The sequence below is a fragment of the Urtica dioica genome, chromosome 12 (assembly GCF_054948205.1).
Source record: "Urtica dioica subsp. dioica isolate 48M chromosome 12, U.dioica_male_clone48M_v1_H2, whole genome shotgun sequence".
Classification (NCBI taxonomy): domain Eukaryota; kingdom Viridiplantae; phylum Streptophyta; class Magnoliopsida; order Rosales; family Urticaceae; genus Urtica; species Urtica dioica.
In genome coordinates this window covers 16,971,101-16,989,409 of record NC_142767.1, presented here as the reverse complement: position 1 = coordinate 16,989,409, position 18,309 = coordinate 16,971,101, and the positions used below count along the sequence as shown (strand labels likewise).

General features: G+C 34.6%; 1 protein-coding gene and 1 pseudogene across 1 annotated transcript; both read right to left on the bottom strand.

The window, feature by feature from the left end:
- Window positions 1-3,409: 3,409 nt before the first annotated feature.
- On the bottom strand, window positions 3,410-4,392 carry LOC149379668 (transcription factor MYB44 pseudogene; annotated as a pseudogene).
- A 2,932-nt stretch (window positions 4,393-7,324) lies between these two features.
- LOC149379667 (basic helix-loop-helix (bHLH) DNA-binding superfamily protein) lies at window positions 7,325-9,119 on the bottom strand. Its single transcript, XM_089603486.1, has 2 exons — window positions 8,685-9,119; window positions 7,325-7,980 (listed from the first exon to the last, which is right to left on the bottom strand). The coding sequence occupies exons 1-2, from the start codon at window positions 8,949-8,951 to the stop codon at window positions 7,468-7,470; spliced, it is 780 nt and encodes a 259-aa protein (XP_089459612.1). The 5' UTR covers window positions 8,952-9,119; the 3' UTR covers window positions 7,325-7,467.
- Between the last annotated feature and the right edge of the window lie 9,190 nt (window positions 9,120-18,309).

Below are 18,309 nucleotides of genomic sequence, written 5' to 3'. Positions count from 1 at the left end.
TAGTATGCAGGGTATGTGTGTAATGTAGTCGTGTAATTCTAGAACATACATAGAAGCTTGGGTTTAAATCAACCCGCAGTGCCATTCATTGTAAATCTCAAGCAATGTCTTGGTATTATCATGCACAATTTTGAAATGAGAAATTTCGTTTTGTGGGTCACTGGAAAAATATCAAAGTTATTTTCTCTATTTTTTTTTATTTAGAATGATTATTGGACTATTTGGAATGATTTGGAGCTCTTTCGGAAAAGTAATATTTTGAATTTGATTCGGAGAAAATGATGCCTTTTTGTCCCATTTAAAGCAATAAACTCAATATTTTCGCTCAAATAATCCAAGAGGGCAAGCGTACTGGTTTTGGAGAGCAAAAAATTGGTGTCAGAAAAATAAGACCGCCATATGCTATTTAACTTGAGATCTTATGTAATGCCGTTTTAGTGTCCTGCATTTTTTTATGAAGCGCGGATACAATCACAGATTGATTTTATTAGAGAATCTTCACTTAAGTAGCGGAGGAATGCCATATCTAGAAGGGAGAAGAATCTAAACCAAATTGATCGGAGATGACCATTGGCCAAGAGCAAGGCCGGACAAACTCTGACCATCTAACATCCTTTCTACTATGAAGAGAATATCGAGCTAACTCATGAGCAATCATATTACAAGCTATTGGAAGGAACAGAAATCAAAATAAGAAAAGTTAGAAGACATAACCTCAATATCCTTTAAAATCGTACACCACGCTCCGTGGGGGGAATGCGACCGGTTTTCACCGCCGAAACCACCTCGAGACAGTCCAAATGGATCACGATATTGTTCCTCCAAAGTTGACAACAGCGCTTTCGCAAGCGAAGGGGTGAGCCTTTGATTCATCTAGAAACTACCGAGGATACCACCATTCCTATGGTCCCGTACGACGTTAGCCCATTCCATATTAGCAATCGTCTTGATTTTTGGTAGCTTCAACGCAGACCGAGATAGCCCCGTCATCCGGCAAGGCCCAAACATGTCCCAAAGCCGGGGCTCATTGCATTTAATAGTCCAAATTCTATAAACAAACTTTAAATGTATTATTTCCATACTTTCAAGGAAAAATATCAGCAGTATCTCACCTGTTTAATTTAAATGCGCAATTTATACCCTCAATTTTTAGAAATATCAGAGATATCTCTTGAAATTAATATAAATGACATATGTCTGCTATAAAAATATGTTATATTGCAAATACCACCCTATTCGTTTACTTTTTTATAAAAAATAATTTGAATTCCTCCAAATGCCTTTAATAGATCAAAATATTTATTTACTGTTAAAAAAATCAAAACTTCTCTATGTTAACAAAAATCCATAACGTTTTATAAAGAAAATTTTAGTTTAAATTTTTTTATATATAAAATAGAAAATAAAAAGTTATTTTATTAGGAGTATTTTGGGGAGTTCAATTTTTTTTTTTTTTCCGTTAAAAATAGACGAAATTGTTACTTTTGCAATATATATCATATTTTAAAGGGAGATATATATCATTTACATTAAAATGAATGAATATTTCTGATATTTTTGAAACCGAAATTATAAATCACGCATATCAATTAAACGGATGGGATATTGTTGATATTTTTCTTGTTTTCAACAATATTCAATTGAATTAATATATATATATATATATATATATATATATATTAGCGAACTAGTATATGTTGTATTTTCCATTGAAAAATATTTTTCTGTTTTCACACTATCGTTTGTTTTCATCAGCTTGTCGATTTTTCGTATTTTGAGAGCTTCGAAATTTGTAATGTCATCAACATTTGAAATAAAACTTAAAAGTTTATATATATACGATTGTAAATATTTATCAACAACATTAATTCTAGTACCATTTAAAGTACTCAAATTTTATATGGATTCTAGACTCAAGTGAGATGCTCTTTTGTGTATGAGAAAGGTCACTCCTGCGTGGATATGGAAAGCGACTTTTATGGCGATTGTGAGGTAATCAAGCAGACGGCATGGACGACGAGGACGATGATTTGGACTGGAAAGTGGACTAGGTGTCCTCATTCACGGACGAAGGATTCCTAGGATTTCGTCAGGAATAGTTGTACACATAAGATGATTATCATATTTATCACCCGATTGTTAATTAATAATTTTTTTTATAATCATTTCCCACTACGCTCAATTTCCTTTGCTTCCATTGCATCCATAGTCTTCCACATTATCTAAATTAGATTTTTATATACGAGTACAAAATTTCTAATATTGTGGGTAAAATGTTTAGACTTGATCGGTGATTAATCTAAGTTGAGATAGCAAAATAGAAATTCGCATAAGCAGAACACAAAGTGTAGAAACACTGAGTAAACCAATGACGGAGCCAGTATAGGCCCAGCAGGGGCTTAAGCCCCCCCTCAAATTTATTTTTTTTGCACTTTTTGCCTATTTAAAAAAAAATTACATTTTTTTCCCTTGAAAATTTATACTTTTGGCCCAATTTTTATAATTTTTTTACAATCAAGCTCCCCCTGAATTTTTTTTTTCAAATTATCACCCCCTGATGGGCTTTTCTGGCTCCGTCACTGGAGTAAACGTATTCTGTACATATGGTATGTACACAACCCGTACAAACTAGTTTAATTAGGATGCGTAAAGGAACACCTTTACAACACACCTATTGAATTTACTATAATGGTCACATGAAAATTGATCTTAGTACCGACTTGGTTTTAAACTCCTTGGCCACGACTATTGATTTTCCAATCCATTGTCTTGAAAATCTTGGTAAGGATAAACTTTCTCGGATGCTTATGATTGTGTGGCAAGAACCCACACGTTGATCATCATTGTTAAAGCTTCGGACTTAGTGAATGAGTACCTCAATGCCCAACCGATCTCGATAATAAGTAGTGTAGAGAGATCCCAAGTTTAAGCCGAATGGACACCCGTGCACGTCGACCCCACATATTCGGCCTAGCCCTCACCTGAAGGAGGCGATAACCATTGTCAAATGGCCTTAGGATCGAGTCGTCAGTGATCCGAGGAAGAGAAGACACCAACTTATCTTGGAACCGGAACTTGAAGAAACACTTTTGTTCATTTTATTTTTAAAAGGAAATCCTCTAAGCGAAATTCGTCATTTTATCGTTTTGACTTGACCAGCATCAACTTTGATTTGTCTTCAATGAAGGTTTTTCTCATTAACCAAAAAAAGATTCATGAAAGGGACCCCACAAATTAGTCCACATAAATCGCAACCGATGATAGCTACAGTACGTATCTATAGAAAGCTATTGACGAGTCCAAATCCATAAGACTCCCATATTATGGACCATCTTTTACCGCATATGATATATATATAGACATATCTAATATACGAGCATATCAACGTAAATGTATTGATCTAGCATCATCAACATGATGACATCATTCCCGGTGACTGAGCAACCAAATATATATTTATATAAAATAAAAAAAAAATCGATAAAAATGTCTAGCATATAAAATTGAAAAACTAAAGTTAGATATGATGATATCGATGCCGATTTCCGGGGTGGGGAAGAAAAGTATCGATGCCAAGCCGACTCTCCGCCAACAACCCATCAACATGCCTCCTCACCTCCTCCGCCACCATCTTTCTCATCGCCGCCATCATCTTCTCCTCCGCCGCCGCCACGTCACCCTCCTCTCCGCCGCTCGGCGTCGACAGCGTCAGCCATCTCTCAAGCCCTCCCTCGCCCTCCTCACCCACCCTACTAAACCTAGCCCGCTTCTCCGCCGGCTCGGACTCCTCCGACGCCGAAGAAGACTGATCGTCGGAGCCGACGTTGCATAGGCGGCGGCGGCGGAGCGTGGAGTTCCAGTGGTTCTTGATGCCGTTGTCGGTGCGGCCGGGAAGAAGGCGCGCGATCGTGGCCCACTTGTTGCCGTGCAGCGCGTGGGCCCGCACGATGAGATCATCCTCCGCCGGTGTGAACGCTCGGTGCTGCACCGCCGGCGAGAGCTGGTTGCACCACCGTAGCCGGCAGGACTTGCCGGACCTCCCCGGGATTCCGGCGCTTATGACGGACCAGTTTCTCGGGCCGTGCTGGCCCACCAAGCTCCGTAGAGCCTCGTCCTCCGACGGGCTCCACGAGCCCTTCACCCTCATCATCATCTCTTCATTAAACCCTTCCTCGTCCTTCATCATCTTTATTCCCTCTCCCCCACCAATGTCTGTAATTACTTTTACTTATCACACTAATCTTGTTTATTTTGGGTTCTCGTAAAGGTTTAACGTCCGACTCTCTTTTTCTCTTATTAATATGTATATATATATATATATATGTGTGTGTGTGTGTGTGAGAGAGAGAGAGAGAGAGAGAGAGAGAGAGAGTTAGAGTTAGAGTTTGTTTGGTGGTTAGGTCACAGCGCGTTTGTTTTGAGTATGTATATATACGTGTAATGAAATTAGAGTTATACGTGAGCTGGAGAGTAGGTAGTTTTCTTTGTTATTTTATATATAAAATGTAATTTTAGAAGAATGGTGTATTTTTTCGAGGGGAAGTTATAACTTCCTTCCACTACTAGTATCCCTTTAAATCTAACTGCTTTCAATGTAACGGATTTCACTACCAATTCTAACTGTTGATGATTTATTAGTCTAATAATAATAACAGGTCCGAAACTTTGGCACACGTAATACTTACTTGTAACGTGTGTTACTCATAGACTGCTCACATCATCACATGCAAAAACTAAATCACGGTGACGTGGAATCTGTTTGCATTGCATGGGAGTATAATCGGACATATGGGTAGGTTTAGGTTATGGCACAGGTGACACACGCAAATCCGTATTTTATCATTTTTTTTAATATTTCGAGTCCATGATATAAACTCAAACTGATAATTAAATTAACAAATATTTGGCGATATAAGCAACAAAAAAAAAAAAAACATAAACATTTATATTTTAGTTAACATTTTGTAAATTTTTCATAAACAGCCATAATTGTTTCATAAATAGCCAAAAATAAAACGTAACCAACGTTATTCATACATATTTATTATAAATTTATTCTGCGTAAATAGATATATGTAGTTATTTACCAAAAATTAACGAAACACTGACTATTTATAAATTTATAACGTTTTATATGCTAATTAGATAGTCACTGGACTCTTAAATTAAATTTTCTTTTTTAGTCATTGGTGATTAGTTGATACAAGTTTCTTGAAGGAGAGAAGAATTGCAGTTTCTCAGAGGGTAGTTGGTTAGGAAAAAGAAACAGATATCCTTTTAATATTTACTAGAATTTATTATAACGGAAATTCAACACATGAACTAAGAATAAATAAAGAATTGTATCAGAAATGCTCAACAATTATAGCTAGATTCGCGAAGCAATTATAACTTGTCATCATAGCTAACTGCTTACTGTTGGAGTTGTGTTGGAACACAGTTGTACCTTTTTATTTATCATTATTATTATTATTTTAATAGTTTTTACTAACTTTTTTTTGTAATCCCTTTATGCGAGGCAAACATTTTGTAATCACGCGTGGAAAAAATTATTAATGAACAAGACTCATTTTTTTTTTACTTTTCAAGAGATGTCCTATTTTTGCACGGTATAAGGATTGTAACACAAAGACAAAATGACTCGAGTTAAAGAATGTCTCTCGTGGCATCTCTCATATACGGACAAACAACGGCCTTTCGCCGCCGACCCCTTACCCTCCAAAGCCAAGCTCTCTCATACGTCAAGGCATTGCTATAAATATTTATCTTATTCAAGGTGCAAGCTAAAAAAAATTTCAATTAGAAAACATTTGTCTCTCCCACACCTCACTTTCATTCACTAGAAATATGTTTTCTCTTGATATGAGACTTAGATCCCCAATCCAACTAATGATGAGCGACAGAACAAGCATCTGAGAAAAATTTTCCGAATCATTTTAGTTCATTTTTCTCTATTTTTACAAGTGAGTTTCTCAACCACTTAGTGCATGAGATATCAGCGTTCGACCCTAAATCAAACCACATATATATAGTTTCAAGTGTTGGTAAAAACGACATTTACATATGTCATGTCACTCAACACCTTCATTGCCATTGAATGAGTGATAATGTTGATTACCCACTATACATTATTGCTTACTATACGTAATATTTTCTAGTCAAATTACTTGTCTTTATTTATTTATTTTTCTTATTAAATATTCCCATGGGTTGGGTTGGGTTCATTGAATCGTGTGTGTCACTAAATTATTGGATGTAATATCTTTCTTTCAGTTGGGGCACAAAGTAACACTAATCGAAGTGTTTTGTATGGACTGATAATTCTAAAGTTGAGGGCCCAATAATGGCCGCAATTTTTCTCCGTCTTTATATGGTCATGAAATAATCCACAGTACATTACAACAATAATGAAGGTTAAAAAAAGTCTATCCAATAATATAATTTAGTCGGATGGCGAATATCAAAACGATTCTACGTCATTGCAATAATGTAGCTAGATTTTCAACCAATCATACATAACAAACCTATCTATATATCCGATATTTTTTTTTTCTTACCCTGAAACGCTTACGCTCTACTCTGTTTCAAATATCCGGATATAATATATTAGAGAAATTTCATTAATTGGGCTTAATAAGCAATTAAATATCAAGATTAGACCCTAATGTTTAAAAATATCTAAATATGACACATTTTGGATCAAAATACCCCTGATTCAAAAAACCCATATTTTTTTTCTCATTTTCAAATCATTTTCATCACAATTCTTTTCATCTTCGACCACCGAAAATTCTAATCCTAGCGCAACCAATTCGAAAATGAAAAGAATTGTGATGAAAATGAATGAGAGAAAAATATGGGTTTTTTGAATCAGGGATATTTTGGTCCAAAATGTGTCCAAAAATCCATATTTAGATATTTTTAAATATTAGGGTCTAATCTTGATATTTAATGGCTTATTAAGCCCAATTAATGAAATTTCTCATATATATATATATTAAATATTGAATGCGTTTTTTTTTTTTTTTTGAAAGGTTAAACATTAAATGTGTGTACACAACACTTTGGAAATACATGTACGTACAATGTAGTTGTGTCGCCCGTCTTTTTTGTCGTATGTATATTCCTTTTTATCCCCATTTGAAGTATTTATTTAAGGTAGAAATTAGATAGTAAGTAATTGTGGTTACTTTCAAGAGAGCAAATAATATACATATTTATTTGGTGTATAATCCTCTCTCTATTCGCTATACGTATTCATTAAATGCAAATAGAAGCACCTTTTTTTTTTTTTAGGAAATAGAAGCACTTTATTTGTCCAAGAAGACTATTAAATGACCGAATATATACCAATTAATTAATAGAATACAAAAATTAATAGAGAGAGATCCCAATAAAATAATATTATATATATGATGTTACAACAAGTACAAAAAAAAAAAAAGAAAAAAAAAGAAGAGATATAATTCATTGATGATGATGGGAAGGCAAGAAGAATCTCTGCCTCTTACTTCGGGCTCGGCAATTGGTGGCCATCGATTGCGAGGCGATTTTGGTCAAAACAAGCTTCAGTGACTGCCTCAGACGGTTGACCACGCAGACCCCGCGCTCTTGATCAGCTGCGACGCCGTCCTTGGAGCTTAGGATGAGGACGCTCTTGATCCTGCCCCCGATGGTGGCCACGTCAGCCCCGACGGCGGTGAGGCCGAGGCCGTTGACGACCTGGATGAGCTCAGAGAAGAGCTCGGGGCGGTCGTCGCAGCAGAGCGAGGCTCTGATGTACGCTGTCTCGTCATCGTCGTCCACGTCATCATGATGATGGTCGCTGATGATCTTCATGTCTTGGTCAGAGATCTGGTTCTCTATGATGACCTCATCAACTTCGGTTGGGACTGTCAATGATTTCCCTATCTCCGTTGCTTTTCTCTTTAGATCCTTCACGTGCTCTATCACGCTTCCTAGTAAAGCTGCCTTGTCCATCTGAACCCATTTTTTTTTTTATTATTATTATTGAATATTTTTCTTTTTTATTACTTAAATTGGCAAATGATTTTTGAGTTCCAATCTTGTCACAAAAATTGGCACAAATATAAATAAATTTAAACACATGACTGCAAAGATAAAGTATTTGCATTTGCTACTACAGTATTTAATCAACATTGGATTCTATATTCGAAGTACTTGATCAACTACAGTGGTCAATTTTTTTATTTTTTTTTCACCAAGAATCTAAGTATCGTAAATCTTAATTATGGTTGATTTTTTAAAAGAAGCCAAAAAAAAAAAAAATGAGTTGATCAACATCGTATCCTATATTCAAAACCCTAGAAGATTGCGTCAGATTCCGATTAAGATTATGGTACTATAATAATTATATTAATATACATGGGTAAAATTATCAACCACCACCCAAACAAACTGATATATATATATATATATATATATATATATATATATATATATTTGATCAAATTCATTAGAAATTAGCATCATAATAAATGTATAATTCAACATCGTATTCTATATTGGAAGTACTAAGATTACGGTTAACTAATAGACCTGGGTAAAATTATCAATCACCACCCAATCAAACTGATATTTGATCCTGATTCCTGTGTGTGATAATTCAAATCTACCAATAATAAAATAATTAGTGAGAGAGAAAGACTGACGAATTAAGACACCTTATCAGACTTGGGAATAAGTTTCCTGAGAGTTGAGAGCTGGGAATTAATCCTGTCCCTGCGTCTCTTCTCGGCTTGGCTGTGACTCTTTGAAGCAGCCGTGGCTTTGTCCTCGTCGATGGCCATAGACAGCGAAGGAAATCCACAGAGCTGAAAAGCTGAGGAAGAAGAAGAGCTCGCAGAAGACGACCATGGGACTGCGAATGAAGACTCGGCTGTACCGAAATCGGTTCCTTCATAAGGAGAAGAACGCTGGAGATTTTCCATTAGGAAAAAAAGGAAATACTATTCTTTGTGATCAATATCATCTTATTGAAGTCTCAGTCGCAACTAATACTCTGCTTTTTTTGTTATCTCACAATGAGAGAGAGAGAGAGAGAGAGAGTAGACAGTGGTACTGTATGGAGTTTGGACTAATAGTGTAGTCTGTAGATGATCTACGTGTGATTGTGATTGGTGAAATATCCACTGCAAAACTTCCTTTAATTTTTGTCAAATGATAATTTTGCGTTGGCTCTATTATCCACCTTACATTTCAATTATTAATATGGTTGCCTTTTTCTCTTTAACTTCTTACGCGGTGGTGAGAAGATTTTCCTTACACACCCAATAATCACTTACAATTTTAAAATCTATATTATATTTTATGATGTACCATGTATATAGTACGTGGTCGGCATTTTAGTTTTTTTTTTTTTTTTTTTTTTTTTTTTTGTATTACGTTAATTTTAACTGAATTCTAGTAAGTTGAAATTAATTCTCTATTTCCAAAAATAGACTTTCGAAGGTTATTTTGAGTTTAAAATATAAAAGAAAGAAATAATTATTTTACTATGAATTGTTATAGCGTCATTTACCCCGTCGTAGAAAAGCAACATTCTATACAAAATTACATAAGCAATAATACAAAAAGTATGACCATTTTATTTATTTTTTTGCCAAAATCTATAAATTGCTTCTAATTCTATAATTACGGTCAAGTTTGTCATTAAGCACATTTGTTTATTGAAAAATTTGTCAATACACAGTTATTTAATGACAAATTTGTAAATAAATAGTCATAGTTATCCAAAATAAAAGTCAAGGCTCAAGGCTTAAGTTCAAAAATCAGATTAGGTGTTAGGTTTTGCAAAGGTGTGCCATGAATATTGCAAGAAGTAGGGGTTTGGACGGTCCGGTGTGGCCTCCAGATCAGACCAAACCATTTTAAATAATATGATTTTTTTTAGATCAGATCGGACCGTTTTAAAAAAATAAACCAAATGGACCAATCTGTTTTATGCCGGTCCAGTCATATTTAGACTGTTTTAAGTTTTTTTTTGTACAAATTTAATTAAAAAATAGCAAAAAGAATTAAAAAAAAATTAATGTTAATATATACATATATTAATTAAGATGTCCAACTCAAATTCGTTCATCCAAATATCTTAGCATTTTTTTAAAACCTTAAAAAATTGAGGCTGGCCAGGTCCGATCTAAACCGCAGTCTAAAATTTTCAAACCGGACCGGACAAAAAAATCGGACTAGACCGGATTAGACAAAATCGTTTTAAATCGGATCGGCGGTTTAAAAAATCGGTGGTCTGATCTGATTTACAATTTTTTGGATTTTTTTGCACACCCCTAGCAAGAAGGCACATTTCGACATCATGCCATGACAAGGGGTGACAAGGAGGGCAAGTCTTACGTCGGGTGAGGTCTAATCTTAAAGGCCGGCCACGTCTTAGGACAAGGATCAGCCTTAAGGGTGTCCTCGTGTCGGCATCATGCCATTAGGAAGAGGATCGCATTGTGGTCTGTCCTCACGACCAACGAGGGGTCAACTCTACGAACGAGGTCGGCTTTACACACACGACTGTAACTTTAGTTAACATCAGTTAGTTTTTTTTTCTTCTTTTAAATAGACATTCTAAAGTTATTTTGGGTTAAAAAAATCAAATATTTAAATTATTAACTATGAAGTTAAAGGTTCAAACCAAAACATATTGGTTAAGGTAAAACCAAACTCACATTTTATTAATCAAAATAAAATTTACATGTGTTAACGATGATGCAAATAAGCTTAATCTATACCAATGAATTCCACGTAATGCATCGTTGTATTAATTGATGAATGAACTTTACAAATTAATAAAGTTAGAAACAAATTATCTATGTCATCAGAGAGTACTCCAGGGAAGGTACAACGATGAGTTAGTCAGAATGTTTCTAATACTTCAAGAAGTATGAGAAATACTAAGGTAGTAGAAAAGTTATGAATAAAGTGGCTCTTGCACTTTTTTGTTGATAATTGTTTCTATAAGCCTTCATTGACGGTTAAGGAGGTCGTGGGTAAGTTGTAAAATGATATATCACTCCATATATAGTCATTATTTGAACGAGGGTTAAAGATGAAGTTGATATATAGGACGTCTCAGAGATCATGCTCAACATAGTAAAGCTGCATAGAATAAGTGAGGGACGACCAACGTCGGTGCATTCCCTGTCATGGAGGTATTTACTCCGGGGTGCGTGACAAAAATTTTGTGTGATTCAACTTCGTGGTTACGTATCTATGGGTCGTGTTGTGAGGCCTTTTACTATGCTAGGATGGTCTTTGATTATGCTTGGATGATCTTTGATTATGTTCGGATGAAGTATGTTGAAGTGCGTTTCACTCAAGACGCGCAACTTGAGCTTGGACACTCAACTCGAGCTCAGACATCCAGCTCAGGACGTCCATCTTGAGCCTCAGACGCTCAATATGGAACACACCCACCTTGAGCTCAAGATACCCGACTCAGATCGTTAGCTCCAGCTCAACGTAGTGTGTCTAGCTCTGCTCCAACTCATAACGCCCAATTTGATCTTCGAACACCCAACTTGAGGAAGTTTAGCTTCGACTTAGTTCCAATATCTAGTTTGGGGTGTCCAATTCTAGCTCATGAAGTCTTACTATATCATTTTTGTCATATGATAATGTTTTTGATGAAACATAGATGTGTCTAGCTCTGCTCCAACTCATAACGGCCAATTTGATATTCGAACACCCAACTTGAGGAAGTTTAGCTTCGACTCAGTTCCAATATCTAGTTTGGGGGGGTGTCCAATTCTAGCTCATGAAGTCTTACTATATCATTTTTGTCATATGATAATGTTTTTGATGAAACATAGATGTGATCATATTAAAAAAAACCATATATTTTTAGAGTTATGTTTAGAAATATATAAATGAGAAATTTCATATTCCGTGTGTTAACTACACATAATTCAATTATAAAGGGGATTTTATGATATATAAAATATGTGCATTTTGACCATAAAGCTCTTTCTTCCTGTTGATTGCAGTGTTGTTGACTACAATCAACTGTAGTTGACCGCAATTGACTATGGTTCACACCACTGCCGTTCCGTTGACTGCGATCATTTTAAAATTATAGGGTTCAAATTATTTTCTTTGAAACTAAGTGTCTAAGGAGATTTAGGTAAAATTGTATATATATATATATATATATATATTAGATTTTTAATTTTAACTACATAAATTGAGTTATAGACTCAGCTATTTCCCCTATTTCGCATGATATAAAAATTTCAATATATTGGTAGCTTAAAAGTTATAGGTGAGTAAGTTAATTGAGTTTAAAATCATGTTTATTCCTCGTCTCGTACGATGGGATAGGGTTCTCCCGTTTGGTGTCTTGTTTGGTGGCGTGGTTGTATTTATGTTCATTTTCTCTTGTAACCACGGTTTTCCTCCGTCATACGTGAAAGCTTTAATGAAATCTCCGTGGCACCGCCCACGTTTCTAAAAAAAAAAAAAAAGTTATAAAGGTAAAAAGTCCATAAAGAAAAAAAGTAAAAAACAATTGGCTTTAATTGGAGATGGCCTAAAGCTGCAGAAAACATAGTCCATCAATTAATTAATATTGTTGTCATAAGACAGCCAGATTTTTTCACTTTCATAGTTTCATTCTCCTATCTTATGGTTTTATTTTTACCTCAAAAGTAATTCACTGTTTTGTCTTGATAAAGATGAAAGAAACAAAAAGTGACCCACGACCACCAGTGAAAGTGAAACTATGGAACTGTCCTTCACGCCGTGATTTCCTCACTTCCTCTGAAAGAACCAATATTTGTGTGTGTATCTATATATACATACACATATATAGATAAATTAATGTGTATAAGAAATAAAAAGATAAATTGATATTGCCCCACAACCATAGAACATTTCGAATCACTGTTTCCCATATACTTGATGGTCAGTTTACCAATAAGCTCTTTTATGCCTTCATCCTTATCAAGATCCATTATATGCACATTAAAATGTGTCTCACTCGCTCTCATATATTCAGAACCCTCTATGAGTGAATTCTTGAATGATGCAGTGCAAGCCTTTATATTATTTGCACACAAAGAAAATCATCTCTATATCAAGTTTGAGCCTTTTAGAAGAGAAAGAAAAAGAAAAAAAAAGGATTGATAAGAGTTTTGACTAGTTTTGTCCATATTGTGATATGCTTTTTTCTTTTTGGTAATTATGTGGCTAGTATTTATGCAAATAAATAAATAAAAATTAAACAAGTTAAGTGGCTAAGAAGAAACCCTACTAGGCTACTACACAACAAAACAAAAGAGCTTAAAATCACAAACACACCATTGGTCACTCATGTGAGACCCACTAGAGAGAGAGAGAGAGAGAGAGAGAGAGAGAGAGAGAGAGAGAGAGAGTTTAAAACATTGATACGACCTCTGGTCTGATCATGAGCCACTCGCTCTTATGCGATCACTCTAACAAGATCGTGTGTTTTTTTGTGACATCCGCGTTCGATTAATTTTCATACTTTTCTTACGGTCCTTATAGCTTATTATATAACTGGAGGATGATAAGTTTTGGAGGACTGTTTGTGGGTCCCACATCCACTTGTGTCTCTATCACAATTTTGCAAAGATCGTTTCAAATCGTCGGCAAGATAAAAATGTGGCACATCAAAGATATTATGACAAAGTCGTTCAAAATGGCTCCATCCATGTGTTGCCTTAATCAACAAGTGATTGTCAAAATGCAATGAACATATATATTGATTCACTAGATCTGGAAATGATTTTTTGCAAGTACCATATTGAAAATGTGCCATAAAAATCGACCTTGTCGATTTGAACAAGTAATATGCTATTAAATGAAACTTGGCATCAGCTTTGGTGGCTAAGTTTTTTTCAACTCCAAATCCTATCAAGGACTAGGAGACATATAATTGCGTTTAGATTATTCAAAATATATAATGAGATTTAAAACGAGATATGCATTGATCATATAGAGTTTGGGCCAGCCTGGCCAGCGTTAGTAAAAGGTCAGCTCAACTTGAGCCCGCTGAAGGGCCCGACTCGAGTTCGAGTCCGGCGAGAGTACTGGAAATGGAATGGTTGTTATAAATAAACCAATATATTAATTGTTATATGTAAAAATGTTTTTTCATTGCCTATTATTCTTAGGTTAATGGCAGTAAAAAACACCTAATATTTATCCGAAATGATATATATATATATTTTTTAAGGCAGCTTTGCTGCGGTGGGGATTGAACTCACGACCTCCACACATGAGGTGGTGTATAATTACCACTAGGCTATCCTAGGTACCACTATCCGAAATGATATTTATATACTCATTCTTTTTTTGCGCCGACAATAATACCTAATGTTTTGTTTTACTTGCGCTGTGTGTAGTTCATTCGTTAATATAGATGGAAAAACACGTGACAGCATAAGATTTAATAATAAAAATTAATATTTATTTTTAAAATTAGTTCAACATCAATTATGTCATTTTATAATACAAAATTCTAAAAAAAAATGAATAATATTTTATACCTAATGTTTTTCCAAAATTTATTATATTTATCTTCAATTTAATTATATCAATTTATAATACAAAACATTGAATAGTTATTTTTCTTAGAGAAATGGTGGAAAAATTACTCAATTTTTATATAACACACTACTTATATACTCATTCTTTTTCTTCTTTGGAAAAAATACAACATGTTATTATTTAGTAGCACCATAAATACTTGCACCGTTAAGTTCAAACAGAAATTTTAACGGCGGAAGTATTTACGCGTAATTAAATTTGTAATATGAGGTATTTTTGTCCAAGAAAAAACGAATGAGTATATAAATATCTTTGAGTATTTTTGTCGTCATTTCCCTTTTTTCTTAAAAGTAATAGTAATTATATTATTCTATAATATAAAAACAACTAGTAATAATTTTTTTTACAATAATGAAACATTAAATATAATAATTTTTTCAGGCTATTCCTATAAAAGAATGGTCGTCACTCGCTTGGCTTTGTTTCAAAACGACCATAATTTTATTAAAGTGAAGATAAATATTTTTTCTATTAAATGTTTTTTGTATCATAAAATAATGTAATAAATATTTACTTAGTTTTTTTACAAAATTAAGAACTTTGGATCATAATGCAGAGAACGATTTTTTCTTATTTTTATCATTTTGTATTATAAAATGATACATTTAATGTTCAATTGATTATAAAAAAAATATTAATTTTTCATTGAATCAGAGGCTGCCTCATATTTCTCCATCCAAGGCACAACTAAAATATAACATTAGGTATTTATGCTGACGCAAAAAAGAATGAATATATAACCATCATTGGGTAAACATTAGGTATTTTTGCCGTCATTATCCCTATATCTTATCACTAATATAAAGAAAATATAGTTATAAATTAAATTAAAAAATTGTTAAGGTCCAAAATGAAGCTTTTTATTAGGGTCGGCTTTGTCTCCTTGGTTTTATCCCGGTCTAAAAATGGGTTGGACTTGCTAGACTCGATTGTTTTGACACATCTAAATGAGCATCTCGTTGAATGTTTGGTCTAATAGGATTAAAATTGTATAATCTATTTTAGTAACACATTTTGTTGGAACAAGTTGTGTGACAAGATAAATCAGACAAAGATATAATTAAAAATTTTATAGAAAGACCATAGTAATGAACACAAAATGTAAACTTGCTCGGTGGAAAGGAAAAATTAATAGTATACAATGTGGATGCGTGTCTTATGTGAAAGAATAATTTTTCAAAGCCATTTTCCTTTAAACTACTCTTAATTTTAACTTAAATTTTTCCTTAATTTTGAGATTCCCTCACTTTCACTTTAAAGTGAAACACTTTATGTACTATTTGACACTTGTATGTAACGGTCCGTGAACGATCACTATTACAATTACAAATTTAATCTTTATCGCTCCACAAATAAGTGAAACACATAAGACATATTCATGCATGCAAAAGAACATAGAATTCTCAACTCTCACGGTATACTTAGGCTCCGTTTGAAATCTGGAAAATAGGAGGGAAAAAAAATAGAAATCTCTCATATTTTACTTAGGTTGTTTGGATTGAGGAAAATATGGTGGAAAAAAATATAATGGAAAATGCGAGGGAAAATGTATAACTAAAATGAGGATTTCATTTTCCATCGAAAATCAAATGGAAAATGAGAATCTCTCAAAATTTGTCTATGAGGGGATCACATTTGTGTGTCTCGTTCATGGACCGAGCCAGAAAAGCTCAATAAGGGGGCTTATTTGAAAAAAAATATTTAGAGGGGCGTCAAAAGTGTAAATTTTTAGGGTAAAAAATGTAAAACTTTTTAAAAATGGGCAAAAAATGTAAATAAAAAATATTTTGGGGGGGGGGGGGGGGGCTAATTAAAAAAATTCATGGTAAAATCTATATCGGACGAAAAAGAGCCATTTTTTTTAACGTTGGAATATGACCTTTGGTGGCTATATCGGACGAATTATTTTTTTTAACCCATTTATTTCTAAAATCTATAAATTACCCCCCCCCCCCCCCCCCCCCTTTCATTTCATTCATTTTTTTCACACATTTCTCTCAAACTCTCTCAATCTCAATCTCAAACTCTCAAGCAAACTCTCTCAATTTTTCATGGCTTCTTCATCCCACAACCGAGGAGGTTGAAGGGGAAGAGTTTCCCGAGGTCAACAAATGCACCGATTTGAAGAAAACTGGTTGCACTTATCTCAAAACACCCCCAACCTCACTTGTCTCAATTTTATATTGCTCATACTTTCGTCCATTCTGAATTCACCGAAATTCCAAACACCCAAGTGCCATACTACCCTCAAATGGATCCCGAGCAAGCCTATCAAGCTCAAATTCCGCCATCCGAAGTGGCTTATGAAGCATTTCAAGAATACGAACAACATATGCGTGAATCTCAAAATCCAAATGAAGAATAAGATGACGATGAAACCCAAAATCCCAATGAAGAAGAGGAGGAGGAGGAATAAGAAGACCCACAATCACCTACACCTCAACGTCGAAGTCAAAGTCAAAGCGATCCTGCCTTTAGTGTGACACGACCTTGACAATGTGAAGAACAAGAGGAGACACAACAAAGACGACAACGACGAGCACGACAATAACAACAACAACAACCACCTCAACAACAACAGCAACCACCACCACGTCGAAGTAGGTCCGTTGTGTGGATGATCTTTGAAGAGGTGATTGCGAACGGCGAAAAAGCCAAAAAAATGTCACAATTGTGGTAAAATCTTCAGCGCTCACAACACAAGAGTCGGAACGTCGCTCTTGTGGAGTCATCACAGGCACTGCCAGGGGACGCAATCTGGAGCCTCGTCAAGCGCTGTAAGTAATATCGATCATGTAGTCTTTAGACGTGATTTAGTAGAATATTTTGTTTCCACCGATCAATCTTTTAGTCATATCAAATCTCGAGGCTTTATTAGATTCATGAGTTTTATAATTCCAAACGTTCAAATCATGTCTAGAAAAACCTTGAGATCCGATATTCTAAAATGGTTTTTAGGAGAAAATGAACAAATGAAAGACACAATATCATCTGGTAGGTATAATGTAACCTTAACCTCGGATATATGGACTGGTCAATCAAAGATGGATTTCATGAGTGTTGTAGTGCATAACATAGACGATGATTAGAACCTCAACAAACGTATCATAACCTTTAAGAGGATAGAAGGTTCTCATACTAGTCAAAACATCTTAGATATCATAGTTAGTGTTATAGCTGAGTGGGGTTTGACCAATAGGATTATCTCCGTAACCTTAGATAATGCCACAAGCAACAGCGCCATGGTTAGAGAGTTAAAAGATAGACTTCATTGTGACGATACCCTTTTGCATCAACGATGCGCTACCTATATTTACCTTATAGTTCAAGCTGGAGCCACTAGTTATGACTCTTCCATCAACAAAATTAGGTATTACATTAGTCGGATCAATAGTTCAACCTCTATTGTAGACAAGCTTAAGAGACGTCTTAGACACAACGCTCTCCAAGAGCGGACCTTTCATCTAGATAACAAAATAAGGTGAAATTCTACCTTTCTTATGTTGACCAACTTTTTATCCGAGCATTATGTCAATGTTATTGTTTATTACATTAACAGTGAACATGGCGATGACGCTATTACCGAAAATGATATTAAAATGGCTGAATCATTTGTTTCTTTTCTTGACGTTTTTTACAAAGAAACTTGTTATCTTTCCGTTGTTTACACTCCTACTTCTTTTCTCGGTCTTCATACTATGACCGCAATTGCTG